General features: G+C 49.6%; 1 protein-coding gene across 1 annotated transcript in view; it reads left to right on the top strand.

Annotated features, from left to right (window-relative positions):
- LOC109322963 (unconventional myosin-X-like) overlaps positions 1-25523 on the top strand; it is a 142735-nt gene that overhangs the window by 35274 nt on the left and 81938 nt on the right. The window contains exons 11-20 of the mRNA XM_019554274.1: positions 5885-6031; positions 7024-7124; positions 9810-9876; positions 10867-10959; positions 11233-11301; positions 15429-15511; positions 17788-17896; positions 19258-19338; positions 20413-20537; positions 22776-22890. Coding sequence (XP_019409819.1) covers positions 5885-6031; positions 7024-7124; positions 9810-9876; positions 10867-10959; positions 11233-11301; positions 15429-15511; positions 17788-17896; positions 19258-19338; positions 20413-20537; positions 22776-22890 — 990 coding nt within the window. The remainder of the gene's footprint in view (positions 1-5884; positions 6032-7023; positions 7125-9809; positions 9877-10866; positions 10960-11232; positions 11302-15428; positions 15512-17787; positions 17897-19257; positions 19339-20412; positions 20538-22775; positions 22891-25523) is intronic.

Raw genomic sequence — 25523 nt, 5'->3', positions numbered from 1 at the left:
GTCCTGGCGACAGTTGGGGCTCTCCGTACCTCTCAGGATGGAGTCACCAATGACGATCACGCGATGCTTCTTCCTCCTGGCCTTCTTGCCTCCTTCAGCTTGCACGGGACACGGTGAGCATGGAGTTGCCTCCTCCCCGGTTTCGTCCTCTCCATCCTCCTCCTCCAGGGCTGCCAGGGCTTCGTACCCGTTCTCCAGCCGGACTGGAGGAGAACAGGTATGAAGCCCTGGCAACTCTGGGTGGCGGGAGCACAGTGGCAGTAGGCGGGGGAGATCCTGCAGAAGGTGCCAGTGCTGTCAGCGTTGTGGGGGAGGAGAGGGTGGCGAGTGCCTACCATGGGTGACCCCCTGCAGACGCTGCTGGCAGTGGTGGTGGTGGCCAGCAGGGATTGCAGACCGCCCACAGACACAGGTGGTGGCAAGCGGTGACCACTCTCAGGCACCACCTTTTTGTAGGGGGTACACCGCCATGCTTAGGGGGTGCACATGCCCTCGTGTACATCCCCTACGCATTGCCCCTGCTGAGGGCTGCCCAGCTTATGTGTGGCCATAGGCTGCATGCTGCATGCATGTAATTCTCTGCATCTTCCTTTTTCCTTTTGTTAAGGATAGGTCTTATGTTTACCCTTTCCCTGGCTTCTAAGACCTTAATAGCCTCCATGGGTTTTCCAAAATAATAGCCAATGGCTGTTCAATTACCTCAGCCAGTTTCTTGAGTACTCTCAGGAGAATCTTACCTTGCAGACCTGAAAACCTCCAGCTTATCTAAGTAATCTCTAACCTGTTCTTCCTCTACTCCAGGCTGTGTATCTACCCCTACCCTCCCATCTTTGCTGTTAGCTGTGCTCGTCATCTGACAATAGCTCTTTTTGTGAAGACTGCAGTACAAGAGGCACTAAACACTTCAGTTTTCTCTACTTTGTACATTATCACCTTTCCCTCCCCCATCAGTAGTGGACTTACACTTTACTTGATCTTCTTATCGTACATAATATATTTTTATCTGCTTTCTGTGTTCCTTTCTATCCATATCTTAGTTTTTCTTGGTCGTCCTGATTTTGTTTATTACCTGCTCAGCCTATACTGTTAGTCTAGAAACAGAAATTGCATTTGTCCAGGGACAAGTTGTGCCTGTGTTTGTCCCAGAACAGAACAGTCCCGGGATTGGTGCATACATGTATCATCTTTCCAATCAGAGTTTAGCAAGCAGCTGAATGCACTGCTGCTTTTCTGCCATTGATTCAATGATGCAATCCCAGGACAACTGTTCAGATGCCCTTGTCAGTGCCCCAGGACAAAACATTAGCAGTTCTTATAGTTTGAACCATTTTAGGGTTTGTTCCTGGACAAGGACATGGGTATCTGGACAACTGCACTTTGGCCCAGAATAAAGTGGTTTCTCCCAGGACGAATGTGATGTCTGTTTGTAGCCTTACAGAGAGGAGTAGGTAGCTGTGGTGATCCAAAATCAGGGAGAAGGCAGGGTAGAGATGCACCATATAGACTAACTAAATCAGAGATGCTTAAACTTTTAATGAGCCTGAACTCGCTTCATCAGAGGCTGTAACATTTTGTTTGTTCTTATTAATATGCCCAACTTTCCACTTTTTGTAAAATTCCCTTTTTCATTGTATGTCATTCAAAAGCTTATTGCTTAGCCAACCAGGTCTTTTACCTTCTCTGTCTTTCCTTTACTTTGAGATATGTATTGGAAAACTGTTATGTTCACCTTCAGTCTTCTCTTTTCTATATTAAAACGAATTCTTCATAGTTTCATAATTCTTCAGCTGTTCCTTAAAGGTCATGCTTTTAAATCTCTTATTCGTCCTGTTCTCCTGGACTCTCCAAATTGTTCATACCTTTCTTAAAATATGCTGAGGAAAACTAGACGTTGTGCTCTGCTCCCCATGACAGCTCTTCGGTTGTGAGTAGAGTGGAATAGTTTCCTCCCTTGTCTTACATACTACACTCCTGTTAATGCATTCCAGAACAAGACTTGCCTTTGTCTGAAACATTAAGTTGCTCGCTCACATTCAGTTTGTGGTCTGCTGTAACCCCAGGACTTTCCCGCAGTCATTACCTAGCCAGCTGTTCCCCACTTGTATTTATGCATTTGGTTTCTTCTTCCTAAATGGAGCACTGTGCACCTGTCTTTACTAAATTTTATCTGGTTGATTTGGACTGTTTCTTCAATTTATCAGGTAATTTTGAATTCTAATGCTGTCCTCCAAAGTGTTTGCAACCTTTCCAGCCTGGTGTCATCTGCAGATTTTATAGTTGTAGCCTCTATTGTAGCATCCATATGTTAACGAAAGTATTGGCTAGAAGCAGGCCCTAGACGGACTCTGCAGAACCCCTCTTGAAATACTCTTCCAGTTTAAGAGCAAACCATTAGTAATTTCTCTGACTGCAGGTTTTCAGTCCAGTTGTATGTCCGTCCTTTTGGTGATTTCATTTAGATCATGTTTCCCTAATTTGCTTATGAAGGTATCATGTGGGACAGTGTCAGACTTCACTGAAGTCAATATACATCACAAATACTATTTTTTCCTTATTTGCAAGGCAGGTACCTTGTCAGAGGAGATTAGAATAATTTGACACAAGTTTGTTTTGGTTGGGGTTTTTTGACAAATGCATGGTGGCTCTTTCTTATTACCCTATTCTCTAGGTGCTCACCAATTGAATGTTTAATCATTTGTTAGGCTGACAGGTTTGTAGCTCCCTGGGTCCTCCTTTACAAAGAGGAAAAAGACAGATATTTTATTTTTCCTTCAGTCCTCTGGTCTTGCTGCCATTCTCCAGGAGTTCCCAAACATAAGCGCTGATCGCAGACATACAAGGTTGGAAGAGATCCACTAAGTCACGCAAACTGATTCCCACTGGTTCAAAAATTATTTCGCTGGTTTGTAAGTGCTCTCAATGAATTTCATCAGGCCCTGCCAACTTGAGTACACCAAATTTATTTCCATATTCTTTAACTTTTCTTTTCTTGTTCTGTCCTATGTCCTGTCCTTTTGTTAAAATTAATTGCATTGGATGTATGAGCAGAGAGAGGGAGTTAGTTACTGAACATATAATCACATTTAGCCTTTTTGTGAAAAAAAACCTATTGAATATTGAGCCTTCTCCATGTTATCTTTTATTTGCTGTCCTTTCCTGCTAATGTGTCTGTATTTTCCTTTCTCTCCATTTTATTTTTAACGTATTTCTGAACTGGCTGTTGTCTTTTATGTCACTTGCTAGTTGTACCTCATGTTGCACCTCCGCTTTTCTGGTTTGCTCCCTGCCTGCTTGTGGTGCTGCTCCCTGCCCGTCCTTAGCCATGTGTCTACTTTCTGTACAATTTTTTTTGGTTTTCAGGCTATGGAAGAGCTTTCTTGAAGCTGAAGTTGTGTTTGTCTCCCTCTCTGCTCCCTGTCTTTTTCCTGCCTCAGAAGAGCTTACTGTTGTCCCTGTGCTGGGCTCGCTGTCAGCAGCTGCCTGCCCTCCCACTCCTCCTCCCATCAGGCTTCTCTCCAGAAGACCCGGCCTACAAACTCCCCAAGCCTCTGAAGCTGCTGTTTGAAGTCCTATCATTCCTGTGCTGCTGCTCTCGCTGCTTCCTTTCCTTACTATAGTAGGGTCTTTTGTTCTGTGTTCACAGTCACCCAAGTTACCTCCCACCAGCAGATGCCCAACTCATCCTACCTCTTAGTCAGAATCAAGGCTGAAATAGCTGCCTCCAACCACCTCCTCCGCTGTCTGGAAAGAAAGTTGTTCTTGATGCTTTCCAAGCACTTGATGCCGATGTCCTGGTGTACTGTTTTTTCTAGAGATATTTGGGTAAGGCCCCATTTATCTGCAGCCAGAGATGTTCAGCAAACTTGCCTCTCACCTCTCCCTGGATTTCAGAGCACGTAAAGACATTCTTGACACAAATGCTACAGTTCTTTCCTTTTTTCTCAGCCTGCCCTTCCTGAGCAAGCAGTAGCCTTCCCTCCCCTCCCCGTGCCTTATGGGAGGATGACTGAATGGGTGAGGGCACCCGTGACCCTTCAGCAGCGTGCAGACTTGCGAACTGGGGCGCAGGCATTGACTACTGGTACAGAGCTTTCCCTTGGCAAAAGCTGCTGTCTTTCTTCCCGCTGGTGTCTGACCCCTCCCTGACCATGGAGCAGTGACTGGCCAAGCAGACAGAAAACCGCTCTATTTTCTCTCATCACCACGGTGGCCACAGCATGTCTTTAGAGCCCCCTGCACTGACATAGGCATAAGCTGCAGAGGTCTTTTCCTTCTCTGGCTTCCCAGAACCATGTCCAGCTGTTCCCTGCTGTCCTCGGCACAGGGATAAGGGGCTGTCTGGAGGTCCTCATTGTGCAACAGGCTCATTGCCATCCCAAGCTTTGACATTTTGCAATGCTGAATGGAGGGATCTGGGCAGTGGCAGGCAGGGTAGGGAGGATGAAAAGAGTCATTGAGAGTCCGTATGGAACCATGCTGTGGGAGATGCAGCATGTGCGGTTACTGCCAGGCAGGGAGGGCCCATTCCTGGAGGATGAGGCAGGGACGTTGTGTAACTGTTCAGTCGGGAGAGCTGTCTCTCTCTCTCTCTCTCTCTCTCATGCTTGCCCATGAGTCACTGCCAGGGATTGTTTAGAGAGGGTGTCTGCCTTCACTGAGATGGATCCTCTGTGTAGAGGGGAGGGCTCACAGAGTTACTGTGCCCTTATATTACTGCTGAATCTCGGGGTGGGCCAGCCTGGGCCCTAGGAGGGGGTTGAAGCCGGTAGACACCAAGAGAGGGTGTGTAGGACAGAGTCTCCTCACCTGGGCCAGCTGCCTCACAGGTGCCAGACTCCACAGAATGCATAGAGGAGGGTGTTTACATGGCTTCAGTGCCAGTTCTGAAAAAGTTAGAAATGTTGGCACCTTAGGAGGGAAAGGAATGGATGGTGGTGGATAAAGCCCAGTACAGGACAGCAAAAGAGACAGGAGAGTGGCTTGGTAAACGGGTTCCCTTAGCTGGGAGGAAGGTCATGCTGTGTGGTGAGAGCTGGATACAGATGATGCCACCTAAAGGTGTTTTAGTAATTGTTAAGATCTAGGATGGGGATGCTGTAAATGTGAAGTTGCTCTGATGGATGCATAACAGGAGCCTGGGACCCTGAATACCTTGTACCAAGTTGTGGGCAGTTTCATGCTGGTGGCATGTATGCCAGTAACCCGGGTAGCATCTTGTATCATCTGAGCATGGATGCTAATGTGTAGGCTTGTTTGTAAACAATAGGCTGGGCTAAGCTTTTGTTACTAAGAGCCAAAGCTTCATTTACCTGTGAGGTCATTAGGTTGGCATCCTGATAGCACTCACTGACCATCCAAATAAAGGGAGCCTGACATATGTCCGGTAATACCCAGCTCCTGATAACACTTGACAGAGTCCAACCACAGTCACTCCAGAGGAGGCCTTGGGTCAGGTGTCAGTGCTCAGCTGCCAGCTGCTTCCTCTCTCGCTTAAAGCCCCTGATGCAGGAGTCTCACCAAGTGACTGTCAAAGCCACTGTGAGCAGTAGAGTCTTTCCCGGGCTTGGTTACTCTTGGCAGCCACCCCCAGCTGCCAGTCGTCGTCCATTCACTTATGCCTCTCGAGATCACTCCTGGAGGGTTGTGCTGGGCATTCTGCTGAAGCCTGAGCATCCCTAGGCATTATGATGCATGCCCCACAGGGGTCAGCCATACATTCAGCGCACTGTGCCTAGCTGCCAAGTGCAAGGACCCTGTAGGATGGCGAGGGCACCTCTGGTACCAGAGAGACGCTCCAGCTGGGGGCAGTGGCAACCTCTTTGTGCCCCTTCAGCCCTTGTATGTGACTAAGCTCCCCCTTCCTTTCCTCCCTCTGTGCTTGCAGGCAGCGGACTCCAGGGATTCTCTCTCTATGGCACTGTATTCCCAGTGCTTCTCATGGCTCATTGGCAAGATTAATACAAAGGTCAAAGGCAAGGAAAACTTCAAGTCTGTGGGAATCCTGGACATCTTTGGCTTTGAGAACTTCCAGGTCAGTATTTTACCTTTCTTGGAGTGCATTTTTTAACATGAAGATTTACTGGACATTGGAAGGAAATTTGCTAGGCTTATTCCCACTACAGGGTAATATAGTGCAGGCTAGGAAACTTTCTTCTAACACAGATCCCCTGGGGGTGGGGATGAGGGGGTAGACTACCCTTTGGCCGCATGTGGCCTCCTGTGTGCTAGCGTGCTAGGTGATTCTTTTCTATTTGTGATGTTAGCCCTTTGCACATGGGTTGTAGTGACGTGTGGGCAGTACATGCAGGCTCCTCATGCATGCTGTATCTTGCTGTGTCTTGTGGGGTATCCACTGCCTAGCGCTCCAGGCAGTAACAGACTACAGGTGCATGCTGAGGAGCTGCTCTGTGGCAGTCAGTGATCCACAGGAAAGAGGACCCAGTGACATCACATGTTTCCACACATCTCCACTTTCCCCAGGGTCTAGGACCTGTCTAAATTCTGTCCTCAGAACCTAGGCAGGCTCTGCTCATCTTTCCATGTGCATTTTCCCTTCCACATGGCCTTTGTAGGAAGATCTAAACCTGTTCAGCCTTCGCAAGAGAAGGCCGAGGGGGGACCTAGTGACTGTCTATAAACTCACTGGGGGGGACTAGAGGGGTTTGGGGGAGACACTGTTTCCCCTAGCACTCCCTGGCATGACAAGGAATAATGGACACAAGTTATTAGAGAGTAGGTTTAGATTAGATATCCGCAAGAACTACTTCACAGTTAGGGCGGCTAGGAGCTGGAAACAACTTCCAAGGGAAGTGGTACTGGCTCCTACCCTGGGGGTCTTTAAGAAGAGGCTTGGTGCCTACCTGGCTGGGATCATTTGAGTCCAGTTTTTCTCTCACCCAGGCTGAGGGTCGGACTTGAAGATCTGCAAGGTCCCTTCCGACCTGACTTCTATGATTCTGTGATCTTTGATAGACTGGGAAGGGGAGGGCAGGTGTTACCAGACTTATTTCTGCTCTCCTGCAGGTGAATCGGTTTGAGCAGTTTAACATTAACTATGCAAATGAGAAGCTCCAGGAGTACTTCAACAAGCACATCTTCTCCCTGGAGCAGCTGGAGTACAACAGGTGAGGGGAGGGACTGGGTTTCTGTCCTATCTCCTGGTGGAAAATTGAGGACACCTTCCTTCCTCCCTTGTGCTGCCCACCAGCAGGGAGCTTCTCCTAGCTGGGATGGGAGGGCAGGTGGCTCCTCATTGCACCTTAGCCGTGACTGTTTTGTTGTGGCCTGCACTGCTTGTCCCAGCTGGTCTCCTGTTTTGCAGCAAAAAATGTCTCCCATCTGTAAGTGCAGCCTGAGGCTGCAATCTCAAAATGAAATCGGCTGAAATAGGAAATTTTGCCTCATTTCAAGACTAAGGGTTAAATCTCTCCTGCCACCTTATGCTTGACCTGAGCTCATCTGAAATTTGGCCAAGTCTTTCTGAACTTTGGCCAAGTCTTTCTGTTGTGACCTCTGGCAAACCCAGCCCAGGTTTTGGATCTATTAAGTTTTGTCTGGTTACAGCTGTCACCGTGAGTGCTTTGTGCCACCTTGTCCACCTCATCTTTCTTCTTTTATTCTTTTCTGCCTCAAACTGCTATGCACAGAGTCGGACCCAGCTCCCAGCACTCTTGTGTGGTGATGGCCTGTGCAGGATCCAGGGCCTTGTTTCTAGATCCACTATAACAACAAAGAAGAAACTAAAATCTGAAAACTCCAAACCCTCTCCTATTCCTCCACCTGTGAGAGGAATACCAGGGTTGAGCTTCTATCCGCACAACAGGCTGAAATGGTGTTGCACTGGGATCACTAGACTCTGCTGCAGTCATAGCTTTGATGAGGCCTCGACCTGACAAGACGAAGTTCCCAAGTCAGTCTCAGTTTCTTACTTTTCCTTCTATGGAGACTTCTCCTCTGTGGAAGTGGTTAAGCTTTTGTCACTGAGTCTGAAAGGTCTGGCAGCAAGAGCTAGGCCAGATTATTGCTTGTTTAGGAGTGCTGGGCACTCCACGGCAGTGTCTGCCTTCAGGGGTTTGCATTGCTGCCCCTCGCTGCTGTGCCTGAGCATGTCTAGCCTTGAGCTGCAGGGAGGGCTGCTGGGGAAATACTTCTACTATAGCTCCGAGAGAGGGAGGGAGGCAGGCATTTATCTTCCTGAATGAGGCAATTGAGTGGGATTTTACTGAGGCTGAATCGTAGGCAGCTGAATAGACAATTCATGAAGTTCTGAAGATTGCCAAAATATAAGGCTATTTATACACCCATCCCAAGGACAATTCCTTCACTGCAGGAAACTTGTCTTAAGAACACTCTCATCTCTACAAAGAGGGATTTCTTCCTAAATATCAGATGGTAGGAGCAGTTTCTGGGACTGAATTGTAGAAATGACCAGATAACCAGAAATGTCATTAATCATGCAAGTATATTAGGATAGTGTGATCATATTTCAAGCTTCAGGGTGTTGGTAGAGCTCCCATGGGGCCAGGACGTAGCTCCCTTTGTACTGCACTGCTCAACAGGCCAAGTGTAGTGTGGTAATAGGGGCAGTGTATAGTGTTAGCAATCAGTGGTTTGACCTGGTCCAGCACATTCAACATGTTCTTTAGGTCAGAAGTTGAAGGCATTCTGAGAAGAAATTCCAGGGCCCCAAGTGGCATCCTTTCAAAAGTGCCCGGCCACTGCTGGCGCTATTGTTACTTAGTGCAAAGGTTTGAAAAATCATGAGCTAATTGAATTAAGTCTTTTCTTATCCAATGAATACAATTCCCTTTTCTCCTTTCTTTGTGGTAGGCAGTCCTGTGGATTCTTGGGAATTTTCTATATTTGTTGCTTCCAACTGTTGTCTGGAGGCATGTGGGAGATGGCTTTGAACCTGGGAATCTAACATCTAGGTCAAACAGCTTGTAGCAACAGCTATCTTCTCTTCAAAACTTTCATACTTACTAAAAGAATCTCTGTCGGAGCCCCAGCCATCAGCTTCAGGGATGTACTGAATTCTTTCTGTTGACCTTTGAGGAGCTAGCAGCCTATTTCCCTCTCCAAGTTCTTTTCTCTCCTATGTTCCCATGTCTTTTGCAGAGGAACATAAGTAGATAGGCACCAGTGAAAACTTCTGTCTCAACACTGTTCCCAAAACTCCATGGAACAATTTCGCCAATAATGGAACAGCATCGCTGGTCCCATCAGTCTGCTCCTATCGAGATGACAGATTCCTTCAGCTCCACTGTGCAGCTGGGTAAAGTTTGTATGTGACATGAAGAAAGACTTCCTAAATAACTGGCTTCTGTCCAGGGGCAGTGCCCAAGCTGCAGTTTGCCGATGGAGCAGTGATGCTTTGGACCTGCTTTTTGCCTGGATGGGAGGCAACTAAAACTCAAACCTGTGTCCTGGACTGATGATTTCACTCTGCCCTTTCAGTTGTAGCTCATATTTCCTGTGAGGTCAAGGGAGAGGTTTCTCTTACCTGGCAAGGGTGGCACGCCATGACATCCACCAGAGACTTTCCTGTGGTCAGTTTCTGCTTGGCATGGAAGGTGCACAGAAGCTGCAGTGAGAGGTGCTATAGGAAGCCCTGAGGTGGTCGGAGGGAAGCAGTATCCTCTCTGCTAGCAACCTCTCATATGTTCTGCTCTTCCCCCAGGGATGTGGAAGTGGTGTCACTTACGCCCAAATGCCCTGGGCTGCCCACTTCTGCCTCTTTCTCTTGTATCCCAACGTTGACAGTAGGATCTTCCTCCTTTCAGTGGTGGTTTTTTCTTCTTGTTTGGCAGGGAAGGGATAAGCTGGGAGGCCATTGACTGGATGGATAATGCAGAGTGCTTGGATCTCATTGAGAAGGTGGGTAGTTCTCTTGAATTTTTCAGGTCCCAGAAGCCCTGATAAGTGAGACTGGACTAGCAAATGCAGCTTTTCTCCTTCCTCCACACAGACATTTCTTCTTGTATTTGACCGGTGCCTGGCCCAGGTTGCTGGTTTGGTTCCTAAGGTCTGCTCAGGGGCAGGCTCTAAGTGGCTGTCTGGTTTTCTGTGTGTGTGGCATGGACAGGTAAAAAATATGTCCCTGTCCAAAAATATGTCCGCCTCCCTTGCCACCTGCCATGTCCCAGAGAGCTCCTGGTTAAAAATGCAAATCCTATGCTCATTCTTTTGGTTAGACTTAGGTAAGACTGCAGTCCCCTTAGGGCCTGGTAAACCTTTACTCTCTGGATTTGGACTGTACAGAGGGATTTCATCTGCACAGATCCTACTTGCTGAGTCTGCATTGGCTGCAAGTTCCTTTCCGGCTTGATTGTTTTTGCAGCCATGTTGGTCTAAGGATATAGGCAGACAAGGTTCTTTGTGTAGATGTGATATCTTTTATTAGCCCTACTAAAAAAGTTCTTTGCAAGGTTTTGGGCACAAACACCCTTTATCAGGCATAGGGAGACTCTGTTGATGTTGTGTTCTCCTGGGTAGAGTTATGTAAGGTGCAGTTTGCAAATCATCACTCAATACCACAACCATAGAGTCATTGGGAAGTGGGGCTGGAAGGGAGCTCTAAAGGTCACTCCCTACCTGAGGCAGAATCATCCCTATCCAGACCATCCTAGACAAACCATCATCTGAACTCTACATATGACTACCCTCACCCTAGACCCTGCCACGACATAGATCTGTCGCCCGAACCTGCCACAGGTAAAACAGGGGAGCCACCACAGCCAATGTCCTGCTTCTCTAAAATGTTATCAATAGATGCTCAAGAAGTCTCAAGCCTTGATTTCCCTGTTCTGAGTCCTATTTTTCTGCTATGTTTGCTGGCTTAAAAACCTGTCTCTTGTTTGGCTGTAGAAACTGGGACTGTTGGCTTTGGTGAATGAGGAGAGTAGATTTCCCAAGGGTACAGACAGCACCCTCCTGGAAAAACTTCACAGCCAGCACGCAGTAAGTCAGTAAGCCTCTGCCGGGCACACTACTCTGTCTTCTGTTTCTGTCTGTGTCTTCTTCCTGCTCTTCTGTATTGATAGTACAATCACAATCTGTAAATTACAAGTGATTCTATGCCTGTACTTCTGTTATTAAAATCTGAGAGCTGTGGGGTAGATGGGTTCCCCATCCATCCCAGATTTGGGGCCAAACAACTTCCACAGCAGCCCAGGCAAAGCTGTTCTGTTCATTGTGACTGCAGGTTATCAGAAGCCTTTTCCTTCTTTTCAGAGTAACCATTATTACATGAAGCCTCGGGTGACGGATCACCAGTTTGGAATAAAACACTATGCTGGAGAGGTAAGTGTGCGTGGTGTATCCATGAGCAGTCTCCAGGAGGGAGGAGTGGGTAGGTAGAACTGTATACATCACTGTCAAGTACCCCTGAATCCTGAGCTAAGCAAACTGCTGGGCCTGGCACCTCCAGATTTGGGCATGGCCTGGAGGAATGAGTGTGCCGCTGGGCTGAGGCTTCAGTGGCTGCTATGTAATACAAGCAGTTGTTTATTCAGAGTCGTGATCCATCTGCATATGGCCTTTGTGTGCCTGTTCCTTTACACTGTTCTTTCATTCATAGATTCATAGATTGTTAGGGGCTGGAAGGGACCTTCCAGATCATTGGATCCAACCCTGCCGCTCTAGGCAGGAAGACAATTAGGGTTAAGTGACCCCAGTGTGGTGACTGTCCAGTCTCCTCTTGAAAACCTCCAGGGTAGGTGACTGCATCACCTCTGGAGGGAGTTTATTCCACAGTCTGGACACCCTGACTGCGAATGAGCTTTTCCTGGTACTAAGCCTGAAGTGGCCTTCCCAGAGTTTGTACCCATTACTCCTGGTCTTCCCCAGGGGTGCCCTAGTGAACAGTTGTTCACTGAGCTCCTGATGCACTCTTCTGATGTAATGGTAAGCCGCTATGAAGTCCCCTCTCAACCTTCTCTTCTTTAGGCTAAAGAGGCCCAGGTCCCTCAAGCTCTCCTTATATAGCTGCTTTGCAGGTCCTTGATCATGTGGACAGCTCTTCTCTGAACCCTCTCAAGTTTTTCTACATCCTTATTGAAGTGCAGCGCCCTGAACTGGATGCAGTACTCCAACTGCGGTCTCACCAGTGCTGAGTACGGCAGGAGTATCGTATCCTTAGTTTTACAAGGGATGAATTGGCTGATGTATGCCAGTGTGTTATTTGCCCTGCTGGCCACTGCCTCGCACTGATGGCTCATATTCATGCGATGGTCAATCATTACCCCTAAGTACCTTTTGACCGTGGTTCAAGTCAAGCTGTTACCACCAAGCCTGTATGTATGTTGAGGGTTGTTTGCCCCCAAATGGAACACCTTACACTTGGAAGTGTTCAACTTAATCTGGTTTTGGTCTGCCCAACTATCAAGCCTGTCCAAGTCTGCTTATATCTGAAACCTATCTTCTGACGAGACCACACTGCCCCATAACTTGGTGTTGTCCACGAACTTGGCCAGTGAGCTTTTCGCTCCCCCATCCAAATCATTGATCAATAAAATAAAAGAATGATCATGATCTACCTCCATCCTGGGGGACTGAGAGAGTTAGTTAATGAGTTAGTGCCTAGGAAGTGTGTACAGAGAGTGCGCAGAGCCCTGCTGGTAGTTCTAAGTGTTGTCTGTGGTCCCAGGGTTTCCTCCCACGACTCTTCACTTCCTCTTTGATGATCTTGATTATGGGAAGATGTAACAAATAGGCTGCTGTGTTGCATCCCTTCATGGATCTGAGCTCTCTGACACAAGCAGTTGTGTCAGGCTGAGGGCTCCCCAGTGGTGGGAGCAGAGTGAGCACTGATGTCCCCATGCTGGGAATACATGAGGGAAAGTCTCTTGTGTGGAATAAGAAGGGCAGAGAGAACTTTGTTGCTTGGAGGGTGGAGATGTAGAGAGGTAGTGAGTGCTCTGTGCCTGGGGTCAGAGCTGCGGTTAGTCAGGAGCATTGACTTGGAAGCTGTTTAGATTAGCTTTTGGCCAAAGTCACTTAACAAGGCAGCTGAGGCCCTCGGCCTCACCAAGGAGACTCGGCAGCCTTGACCTAACTGAACTCTAGTTGCTGGCCATGCAGAGAGCTAGTCCTAGGTACACAAGTACACTAGTGATCTAGCTGCTCTCTCTTCCCCCACGCTGCGGTCCTGAGCCCTCACTTCTGCACCCAGCAGTTCCCATTCTCTTTCACAGTGGCAACGTGGCTGCACCCTCCCTGCCTTCTCCATGTGGGCCACATTCCTGCCTACCTGCCTTGCAGACCTCACTTTCACAGCATCTCACCAGGCCACTTGAGTAACTGCGAGTCGAAGCTGTATGAACAGCCTTTATTCAGGCATGTCCTGGTTTCTGAGTGCCTTACAGCCTCTGCTTTCCTGCCTATTTTTCTTTCAATTCCTCAAGAAGTAAAGATGGAGAGCAAACTTCCCCTTCTCCTCAGAGCTTCTTGGAGTCTATGTGGATGGTGCTGCATGTGCACCTGCCCCTTGCACGCAGGAGCTTGGTGTGTGTAGAGCAGTGTCATTAGAGTCATGCCTGAGCTCTGCACCACCTCCCAGTCCTGCCCCAGGCCCTGAGGACAGAACTGCTGTGACTCGAGCTGCGTCTTGTGGTTCATTTTGTGGGTCAGAACCCAAACTGTGTCCGATTGTCCCAGTGTGTGTTTGAGCACAGGAGCTACTTTTAAAGAAGCTCTTCACTCCTTTTATGATTGATTTCTGTTTTCTTTTATTTGGAATGTGTTTCTAATGTTGGTGGGGTGGGGACTTCCCCTGTACAGCTCCTCTTGTGCTTTGGGAAAGTCCACAGGTATGACAAACACTTCCTCTGCTGCTCCCCCTTTGCCTGTCCCTGGCAGCAGACAATGTGATGGTAGACTTCAACTGCTCGCTTTAGAGCAGTCCCAGAGAGAGTTTCTGACCTTGCAACGGACGGACCCTGCTGAGGTCAGACCTGAGATGACCTGGGTGAGAGAACGGAGCAGTGTTTTTCTGCCCCCAGTATGTTGGTGATTATTGCTTCAAGGATTAATGCCCTTGCCCTTGACGGTGCCTTTCGCTGTTTTCTGGGCCTAATGCCATGTAGGCACAACAGTGTGTTGGAGCATTTTGAGGGTTCTGGGCATCAGTCCAAGGGGGCGCATGGTGTGTATGGTTCACACGGTGCGTTGTTCCCCTCTGGGAGAGGCATTACCTGCCCTGTGAGGTGGTGTCCGTGTGTGTGCGGCAGGGGTGGGCAATTATTTGGGCTGGTGGGCCAGTTAGGGAGTTTTGGCAAGTTGTTAGAGGCCGGGTCAACATCCCTTGCCCCTGGCCCACAACAGCTCACTAAAATTCCCTAGCGGTTCTGCCCCGGCCCCATGCTGTCACTGCCTAGTGATCCTGGCCCTGCCATCCCACCCCACTCCCAGACACCATTCCCTGCCTGCTTGCAGCCCCACCTCATCCACCCAGCCAAGTGTGCCCTGCCCGTGCAGGTCCTGGGTCCATGGAGACCCTGTCCACCTGCTCTGTCCAGCGGCCCCAGCAGTGGATGTGGGACAGACGAGCCAGGGTACCTGGGCAGTGGGGCTGGAGCTGGGGCTGGAAGGAGCCACCATGCCAGGGCTGCTGGGAAGTGGAGTCCGGCTGCTGCACCACCCCAGCCCTGCCTGTGTCTGAGGCTGTACACATCACAGCTTGGGCTGTCCCCTGCACCTGGGACAGATGGGGCTAAGGGACCCACTGTAAGCTGAATAAAATCCCTCGATGGGCCGGATCCAGCCCACGGGCTGTATTTTGCCTATCCGTGGTGTTTGGAAAGGGATTTGGTGCCCTTTGTATGAGAGAGAGGTAAGGGCTCAGTCATCCAGTGTGTGTCCTGGGGGACCCTGCTCTGGACTGTTGGATTGCCCTAAACCATTGCTGTCTGGCATGAGTCTCTTCCAAAAGGGAAGAGAAGACTAGAGAGGGAACAGGGGACTGGCAACAGGATTTCAGCCCAGCCCAGGTGGGACAGGCACAGAGCGCTCTGCTGGAGTGCTGCCTGCAGGGAGCTTTGGGTTTCAGAACTAGCATCCACTGAGATGAATGGGTCAGGGCAGTCCACAGCTCTCAGAATTATTGTTTCAGACAGTCTGCTGACCCAGGGAGCGTCACTGCAGCCCCAGCCCTTGGTTTGTGTGTTCAAGGTTTTCTTTGGCACAGGAAGGCTGAACATTCTTTTATTGCTGAGATTCCGACCTTATCAAGTGATCCCAAAGCCTTAGGAACAGGCCTGGGTGTACAGGGAACTTCCTGCCCTGTTGCCCCATGCATTGGCATGCAGTGGTGTTGTCCCCTGAGTGTTCCTGCATGGTGCTACTTGTGGAAAGGGGAGGTGGGGGGTCCACTCTGGCTTGAATTGCTTGTGTTGTCCTGTGCCAGTTGACCCGTATGACCCGTGTTGCAGGTTTTGTATGACGTGAGAGGTTTTCTGGAGAAGAATCGGGACACCTTCCGAGATGACATTTTAAACGTGCTGAAAGACAGTAGGTAAGCAGCCTTTGGTCCTCTGGAGGGGAAGATGGGGGCCAGGAGAGGGTAGATAGGAGATACTGGGACTGGGCTACAGTCTTAGATAATGGTGGGCTCTTGGAGAAGGCTGCATGGTTTACACAAACCCTGGGGTCCCCTGCTCTCTACTAAAGGGTGTTGGCTTCAGGAGGGAGAGTTAGAGAGATCAGCATTTCATAGATTTCATAGACATCAGGGCTGGAAGGGACCTCGGGAGATCATCGAATCCAGCGTTATTACAAAGCAGCACATATGAGGAAATGAACATTGTGTATCCACATCATCAGTGATGGGATGGATTGTGCTGTGCCAGGGAGGTAATGCACTGGAATGCCAAAGGGAGCCTGTACCCCAGGAGATGCGGTACCTCACCGTGGGTTCGTCTCGTCAGCAAACTTGGACAGGGTCACCTCACCATTGTTAAGGATCACATTTGTGGGGGACCAGTGGGTAAAGTGATGCTAAGGGGCAATCAGCATGGGTTCATAGCAGGCAGATCCTGCCTGACTAACCTGGTTTCATTTTACTACCGGGTCACAAAATGTTGGATGAAGAAATAGAGGTACACAGGGAGCCAACATGCAGTGCTGGAAGCACCTCTGGTGCAGAGGCCCTTCACAGCCAGCCGTGTGCTTCCAAGCCCTTTGGTCATTAGGCTAACATGACTACTTTGATGTCAGGACCAGTCTGTTTTAACAGTCATTTTGCAGCCCTTGGGCTCAATGCTGTGGAGAAGCAAGGGATCCAGCTCCAGCTCCTCAGGGAGGCATCTTGGTCTGGTTCAGGACCAGGGTGGTTTATGCACACAAGGAGATCATGTGCAGCGCTGGTCTCTTGGGGCTGGTCTCAAGATTATGGCAAAGGCATCACAGGCAGACCTGGAGCTTTCTCCACAACTAGCCTCTCATGGCAATGGTCCCTCTTCACAGGCATCTGAGCAGGCAGGGGACACTGGCTGCCACTCTCAGCTGAGTGACTGTGACTCAGTCAGGTACCTTCAAGCATGCGACTGCAAGCCAGGTTCTGTGCTGCAGCTTTAGCGATGCACTAAGACACTTCGGACTGGCCAGATGAGTCAGAATCACATGACATAGCCATAACAACAAGAAGATGTGTGTGGTGCTGGTGACCCCAACATGCCTGTGCAAGGCAAGGCCGATCCATGGAAGATCACAGGCCAGCAGCATGTGCAGCTGTCTCCCAGGTGCTCTCACTTTTGCTGGCAGGGCTCCAGGAGTGGGGTCTGTGGAGGCAGTTGCCTGAAGTGTGACTGGAACATCCTGATATTTTGCCTGGAGGGAGGGGGGCATGCAGCGCTCTGGCTGGCATGTGGACGGTCATGGGTACCTCCTGCTTGCACAGAGATGCAGGAGGGAGGAGCGCTGCCCAGCCCAGAATGGAGAGCACCACCTGGGTCCATTTTTACTTTGGGGTAGTGAGAGACAGGGTCGCAGTTCAGTTGCCTGTGTGCTGGCTGCTTAGTGGGGCTGTGGGAGAGAAAGCTGCTGCCCCTTGGAGCCCTGCTGAACCCTGTACTACAGTCACTGTGTTGCAAGGTGCTGATGGGGGACCTGGTGCCCAAGCAGCCAAGGCATCTGGCTTCAGAGGCAGGAATCTGAGCCTTGCTCCAGCTTGTGGCACAGGACGTCCTCAATGGACCCAGGTGTACATGGCTGCCAGCTTGTTCAGGCTGGGGCATCAAGGGCAATGGGATGTGATGCAGCCCCATGGCTCCCATGTGGCCTCAGCTACTCCAGCCTGAGGAGATGCCTGGGCTTTGGGGTGGATGGTGGGGGAGGGGGTGGTGGTCACACTCCTTCTGGCTGTGTCGCATGGGAGCTCTTGGTGGGGCTCTGTCTGGAGTTGAGCTCAGGGGCTGAGCAGTGTGGGAGCCACTCTTCCCTCCTGTCCCTTGCTGCTGAACTCAGTGGAGAGGGGCAGGGAGGAGAAGAGGAGGAAGCAGCAGCAATGTACCCCCTGAGCTATGGAGCACATGAAAGCAGAAGCTCCAGGCAGGCCTCGTTCTGATTAGCTGGAGTCTCAAAGCTGCTGCTTCCTCAGAGCTCTGGCAAGAGCCTCTGCTGACTGGGCAGTGAGCTCGGATGCCGCACCCCCTCCCTGTTCTGGATCCATTGCTGCCTGGGCTTGGCCAGCCCTGGCACAGAGAGTAGGGTCGTAAATGAGAAGGCGAGCTCTGATCCTTCCTTAGCCAACCTGACCTCTCGGTTTTCTCTGGCCCATTCCATCCACACCAGGCTGGACTTCATCTACGATCTCTTTGAAAGAGTCTGCAGCCACAGCAGCGATGAAACACTGAAGATGGGGACCCAGAGGCGCAGGCCAACTGTCAGCTCCCAGTTCAGGGTAAGGGACTACCTAGGACAACAGGAGACTTCAGGGAGAGAATGAGGTGTGTGGGGAGGAGAGATGGGGCTAAGCCAGGGCTGGAGGAGTGAGCTGGGAGAGCAAGTGATGCCTGCTATTAAAGATACATGAGCCCCATGTACCTGCCCTCATGGCATCCTCCAGGGATGATGTGATTCACTGGGAAAGGGGCAGAGATGATGGCTTCTACAGGACCATGGGGGTCTCATTGGTTAACAGCATCTTGAGAGCTTCAGAGCTGTTTTGTTTTAGATATTGAACCTTTGATGGATGCAGACTGGATTTTAAGCACTGCGGCTTTGGCCATATAACAAGGAGCTGAAGGCTTCAAGAGGGAATGTGCAGCACAAAGGTCCGCAGGCAAATGCAGGCAGCTGAGTAAAGGCTAGCTGCAGGAGGCAGCCAGGGTGCAATGATAACTGCCTGGAGGCTAGCTGCGGAGCAGTAAAGCAGAGCTTCTGGAGGAAGACAATGGCAGCTCAGCCAGGAAAACAGTGGCAGGCTGCTCACTGAGCAGAAAGAGTGCACCTGTGGCAGGCTAGGGAGCACCTGGCCCTGGGAGGTGCAGCTCAGGTGATATAAAACAGTGTTCCTGAGGCAGTGGGGTCACTGTGGCACTGAACTCTGCAAGAAGAGGAGCTCCTGCCAGCTCAGGCTGTAGGAGCAGAAGCCACAGGCCTGGAAAGGGACCTGAGAGGGTGCCAGTGAGTGGGGCTCAGGCTCTTGCAGTGACATGGTGATGTAGAAGGGGCTTTGAGTACCTTAGTTTGAAGAGGTTTGCATCCATTTCTGTTCCAGTTTGACCAGAAGACAGGGTTGTGGCTGTAAGGGTGGATGGAGGGTACCTGGAGAGGTAATCTGCAATAGCAGCTTGGCTGGGAGTCAGCAACCCAGGGGGCTGAGAGCTGGGGCAGAGGTGGGCTAAGGCTGAGAGGGCCAAAGCCGGAACACGGAGAGACAACTTGTAGTTGTGTTTTCCTGGGGGTGAAGTGGGAGAGATGCACATGCAAACCTGGCCATTTGACTCCCTTCAGAACAACACTGGAGTGGTTGCAGCACCTTGTTCCCACTCCATGAGCATGAGTTTGGGTCTCCTTCCATACTCATGCCAGGGCTACCACTGTTGCCAGTGAGCTGTCCATCGCACCGTGCCCCTCTTCAAAATCCCAGACCCACTTCCAGCTGGGCCGGGGGAAGCTGGCCACAATGCTGACCATGTTCTTCCTAGACGTTCCATCGGTACGGCAGGATAATTCATTTTCTTATGTTGACTGCATTACGTAAAGCAGGGCCCTGGAGCCCCTTCCTGCTGTTATGACTACTCTGCTTGGTGTTTTCAGGATTCTCTCCACTCCCTGATGGCCACGCTCAACACCTCCAATCCCTTCTTCATTCGCTGCATCAAACCCAACATGGCAAAAGTGAGTCTCCTTCGGGTGCTGGGTGGGTGTGGGTGACACCTCTCCATGGGCTGTGGTCAGAGACTTGGGGTGAGGACACGTGCCTTTTGCCTCTGTCTTCTGATTCGGTTCAAGCTTGAGAAAAATGCATCCTGCCCTCTGAAATAACGTAAAGCAGATCTGTGTTCAGGGTGTGAGGTCTTTCCCTGCCTCTCCTTGTGCTGCCCTTGCCTGGCCTAAGCACAGCTCTCAGCTGAGGGACTGGGCTAGAGTGATCCCAGTTGATGCTGTAGGTGGTTGGGATTTGGGGCAGGTGTGACACAGTCCTCTGCAGGCTTTGTGGACAGGGTAGAGGGGAGAGGATGCTTCAGACTTTCCCACCAAGATTGCCTGGAGTGCATTTCTCACACACTCAGCAGCATGAAAGCATGGACCACTCCTTCCCCTCCTGGGTGGGAACGCAGAGTGGGCTGAGTTATGACGCTACAGGTTCCCTCTGTCATGTCAGCTCAGGAGAGCAGGGCCTGCTGGGGCCACTTGGTAGCTGGGGCCACTTGGTAGCTTTCTTCAGGGCTGCAGCAACATCTCTTCTGGGCTCTCACCCTCTCCGCAGAGCTGTACCAGGGTAGCTGGTCCTTAGGTCTCTAGGAAGTGCTGTTGCATGTGGGGAGCTGGCAGCCTTGCCCCAGCTCTGCTGCTGCCCTTCCAGCCTGGACCAGGGGCTGCCACAAAGGGGCTTGGGCAGGATGGGTCTGGGATCAGGCCTCTCAGCAGCCCGTTTGCCTAGCACACCTGCAGCTAGGCTCTGAGCTGTGGCAGGTCTGCAGTGGGCTGTTTCTTTGGGCACACTCAGCTGCCTCCTGCTTCTGCCTCCATGCTACACAGTCTGGTGGAGGATGTTTCCTGTCAGCCAGATTCACTCATGTACTCAGGAGCTGGAAGAACTGAACATGCAGGGTTAATTTTCCAGGGAGCTGTGTGTGTACATTCCTGTGTCCCGGGCAGTGCTCAGATCAGTAGTCCCCATGCCAAGAGAAGGGCTAAACCTAGTGCTTCTTTTCCCTTGGTCTGTTTCTAACCTTGGTCATTGCATAGGCACCAAACCTCTTTGATCCAGACATGGTCCTGAACCAGCTCCGGTACTCGGGGATGCTGGAAACAGTGAAGATTCGACGGGCAGGTTTCCCTGTGCGGCGGCCCTTCCAGGACTTCCTCAGCAGGTAACAGCAATGGTGGAGCTCTGCTTCCTGCTCTGCACTTTGGGATGTACCTTCATTCTAGCCATTGTCCTAGGCGCTGAACCCACGTCCTGGGTGTTTCGTTTGTTGTGTCCATGTGACTGTGGCACATGGGCTGAGGTGGATCCATCCTCTCTGGAGACTCTGCTTTCAAAGGGGTAGATGAGTGGGGTTGGGATTTCAGTAGAGCTCCCAGCTGCTCCTTTAACCTGAAAGTATCTTGCCACTGCTTGACTGCCCATAGTGGAGGTGTTCCTGACTTTGCCAATGTGTATAACATGGTTTGAAGTTCCCTGATAGTCATACCATTTCTGCCTGGCCTCAGTGGGACAGAGCTCGCAGACCACAGCGATAGGAAGAGTTTGAGAATTTGAATCCCTGTCAGAGAGTAAGACAGGAGTTTAGTTTGTTTAATTCTTCAAAGAGAAGATAGAGGTGATTTGATCAGAGTACAAATACCTATATCGGGAAGGGGCTAGATACTGGAGAGATCTTTACTCTAGCAGGTCAAAGCACATTTTTACTGGTGAAGGTGATCCATCACTGGGACAGCAAAGGCTTGGTGAAGCAAAGGTGAATTTGGATTCTCTGAATCAGAACTTCCTTCACAAAGTTGCAGGCCAGAAGAGGAAGTTAGACCTAGTCTGACCTTTTGTATGGCATTAAATTTTACTTGTGTACTGAGCCAGTCACTTATCTGAATAAAGCACGTCCTTCAGAAAGTGAACCAGTTTTGGCCAGAAGGCTGCACAAGATGGAGACTCCACCACTTCCCATGGCAGTTAGTTCCAGTGGTTGGGCACTCTCATTGTTAACAAATTGTGCCTTATTTTTATTTGAATGTGTCTGGCTTCAGTTTGCAGCCATTGGCTCCTGTTTCACCTTCTCTGCTAGTTTTAATGGCCTCTTTGGCATTCTGTCCTTGCTAAGATACGTGCTGTAGTCAAGGCACCTCTCATTTTCTTTTTGATCAGCTAAACATAGCAGGCTCTATAAGCCTTTTACTGTAAGGTATTTTATCCAGTCCTCAAATCACTTTTGTAAATTTTTTCTGCGCCCATTCTACTTTTTCAACATCTTCCTAATAAAGGGGACACAAGGACCACGCACAAAATTCTAGCACCACTCTCCAGTGCCGTAGCAGTGGTCTGGGAGACCATCCTGAGTTGCTTGTTCGCTCTTACCCTAAATACAGCTCAGTGGCACTTTCCAAGACATGGGTCCTATTCTGTAGGCACAGCTGCTTTGCTTATTCCAAGGCTTCAGGGTGGCTTCAGGATGCAGTTCCAAAAGTTCCTAGATGCATACCTGGGGTGCAATTCTGAAAGAAACTAGTTTAAAAAGTCACTGGCTGAGCACAAGAATTACTGAGAGAAGTATTATGCAAGGGGTCAGATTGGATTATTGTGTGTTGCTTTCTGATCTTAAAATCAATGAAAGAAATGCCATGTATACTTCAAAGGAAGATAAAACTGTAACATCTTCCCTCCATCCTTCCCCCCTCTTTAGGCACTACAGGTTAAAGCAGAAGTTTGTCCTAAGTGATAGGCAAGTAGTTATTTTATAGCCTGCTGTTCATAACTTAGAAACCTGTTCAAGGCACTTGTAGAGGGGACATGCCCCATGCAGTGCCTGCTCTGAGTTCATATGCAGACTCCAAGGAAAGCAGGTGCATGAAAGCAAACCTGTGAGCTTCCCATCTCCTCAGCTGGCTATGGTGGAGGAGTCTGAGCATGCAGCCTCTGCCCAGCAAGTGTTCTCCCCAATGCATCTCCTATCAAGAAATGTCATTTTTTGTAGCATCACTAGATGAGGACACTTCTTGTTGTCAGAGCGGAGAATTTCTGAGACCAGAGTCCTGTGTTCCAGTAATTGTTCTGTTATTAACTCAGTGTGTGATCTTGGACAGATTATTTCTTCTTTTTCCTTTGGTAATAACAAGCATGATTCACCTGCTTCATGCGACACATGTGAACAAAGAGGTCTGAACAATGACACTTTACCATGTTGGAAATTGTATCTTACAGGTTATTGTTGGAATAGGGAGTCACTCTCCCAAGGCTGACACTCAGATGGACGCTCACCACCTGGGTGATGGTTGTGGTGAAGGGCAGTTCCTAGATGGGAAGTTAGTGTTAGTGAAAGAGAAGGTCTGAAGCACATTAGTGATGCTGTCATAATCTTATGTATTCCCTGACAGGATGTCTTGTCTTTTCTCAGGTACAAGTTGCTCATAAAGAATATGTGCACCCTAAACCACAGCAAGGCCATGTGTGCAGACTTCCTGCAGGCCTACGACAACACCAGGAACGAGTGGCAGCTGGGCAAAACCAAGGTACCACTTATGTAGAGAAGGGTCCATGGGGGAAGGAAGAGTTCTTGATGCAAGAGAATGTTGTTGAGAGTTTTATATCCAGAAGCCCTCTGGTAAACCAGCCATAGAGGTGAAGTGATGACACAGCTTATCTTTCCCTTGAACATTTGCCCTGTCCTGTGATTCATGAGCCACAGGTTGCCCCTGAGATCTTGAGCCCTGCTCAGAACCACAACAAAATGTTGCTTTGCACAATTGCATGCTTCTTTAGGTTTCCAGGAAAGGTGAAGTGTGACATTGCCCAGGGTATATTTCCTGCCTGGTACTGTTTTCCCTGAGCCAGCGAATGTTGGAGATCATTGCACCAGTCCATGGTACTGACCTGCACCATAATGAGTCTCATTTAACCCATGTCCCCTGACCAGAGCAGGACAAATTACTGCTTGTCCAGTGCAGTTTTAAATGGCTCGAGGCAAGGGAGCCTGGGATCCACTACCACACTGTTGGGGTGTGGCACAGATGAAGTTAATAAGTGGGCAGTGAGTTTCATACATGCAGCACGGCCAGGCTGCTAACCTTTGAGCCAAGAGAAGACAATACCACTCTTCCTCTCTCTTTCTTCCTTCCAGTCCGGCAGGACTGTTCCTCTCTTTTGGCATGGGGTGAGGCTGTCTGACTGGGTGGCATGCTTCTCTTTTGCCAACAAGGTTCTGGTTCCAGTGCATCCCTTTCCAGAGGAAGGGGCTAGGTTGCAAGCGATGCTGGAGGAGAAACGGGAATGCTGGGGCTACAGGGAGAGAGAAACCAAGTCTGTTAATGAAGAAAGAGGCGGGTTGTTTAGCTGTGGTAGAATGTTCTTAATCTCTAAACAGAAAAACTAAGATTTACACTGGTGATCCTGAGCCAGGGTACTGCAGCACCATGGGGAACCTTGCGATCCACTCAGGGGTGCTGCAAAATGCTATGCAATGCTAGCACTATTCTATGTGCACACATGGTTCACAAGATAAACTCAATGATTTCAGACAGGAATCCATACTGTTAAAAGCATTCCAACTTGCGGTTGTCTTTCTGAGTTCTTGGCAACAAAAGAATTGCTCTGTTCTTCTGTAGTCAAAAATCAAGTGAAAACTCTAAGAGGCGACATTTTCAAAGGGATGTTTTGAGTCTACCAAGGAGTGTCTTAAATCTAAAAAGGTTGAGAAACACTGGTTTGCACAGGCCTGCATCTAGAGGCCTAAAATTAGGCTCCTAAATGCAAGTTCTCTCATGATCAGGAGCCTAATGAAAGATCCCTGCTGTGAATCTTTTTTATAGCCTTTAAACAGGAACAAATAGGAAAATGCATGGAAAACTTTGGTGTTTAGAATCAGCGAGCCGTAAGATAAAGTCATGATGAAAATATTGCGGACTCAGAACACCCTCCTGGGTTGGGAACAATCTGTTTCAGTACCAATCTCAAGCGCTAAAAAGGAAAGATGGAGCTATGGTGATAATTACTCCCCTTGAAAACATCTTGGAACCTCTGGTATGAGCTATGGACAGCACCAAAGGGTGGGCAGTTGTAAAGAACAAATCTCGCCAGACAAAGTTGTTTGCTTTTGCAAACAAATCCCAAAATAGACAGGGGAACAAGTGCAGCAGATGAGATGTATTTGGGGTTTTAGCAAAGCTGAGCACCATCTCATCAAATCCTATTTGAATGTTACATCTTATGTACAGGTGATTGGCAAAGGGCCTGTGTACACAGCACTGGTAAACAGCAAGCTATTGAGCTGGGTAGGAAATGCATTGCAGCTCTAGATGGGGATCATTGTTGGGCCTGGACTAATCTGACATCTTTCTGAATGGCGTGCAGGGGTTTGAACACCACGGAGTGGGCGAGATGGTTTGGGATAATAGAGATAAGAATGGTGACTTGACTTAAAGGGAAACTGCTCCTTCATAGTGCTTAGGTTCAGAAGGGACCTAAACAGATCATCAGGTCTGAACCCCTGCCCTGGGCAGGAATGGGTGCCAGGGTCATATCACCCCAGCCAAATATCTGTCCAGCCTCCTCTTGAAGACCCCCAAGGTAGGGGAGAGTACCACCTCCCTTGGGAGTCCATTCCAGAGCCTGGCAGCCCTAACTGTAAAGTAATGTCTCCTGATGTCCAGCCTGAACCTTCTCTCTAACAATTTGTGGACGTTATTCCTCGTAAACCTGGGTGGTGTCTGGGAGAACAGAGCCTCCCCCAATTCTCGCTGGTCCCCCGTGGTGAGTTTGTAAATGGCCACCAGATAGTTTCATAGTTTTTAGGGTCGGAAGGGACCAGAGCAGATCATTGAGTCTGACCCCCTGCCGTGGCAGGAAACAGTACTGGCCGTCCTGACTGTGAAGTAGCGCCTCCTGATATCTAGCCTAAATCTACCTTCTGCCCGCTTGTGACCGTTATTCTTGGTCACTCCTGGTCGTGCTCGAGGGAACAGGGACTCCCCCAGTGCCTGCTGGTCCCCTCAGACTAGTTTGTAATGGCCCACTAGATCCCCCTCAGCCTTCTCTTGTGGAGGCTGAACACGTTCAGGTCCCGTAGCCTCTCCTCGTAGGGCCTGCCCTGCTGCCCCCGCACCATGTTGTCCACATCCCTCTTGAAGTGCGGCCGCCAGAACTGGAC

Source organism: Crocodylus porosus, unplaced genomic scaffold (assembly GCF_001723895.1).
Source record: "Crocodylus porosus isolate Cpor-Errol unplaced genomic scaffold, CroPor_comp1, whole genome shotgun sequence".
In the NCBI taxonomy this organism is placed as follows: Eukaryota; Metazoa; Chordata; order Crocodylia; family Crocodylidae; genus Crocodylus; species Crocodylus porosus.
The sequence above is the reverse complement of the archived record's forward strand: the minus strand, read 5'-3'. Positions and strand labels throughout refer to the sequence as shown.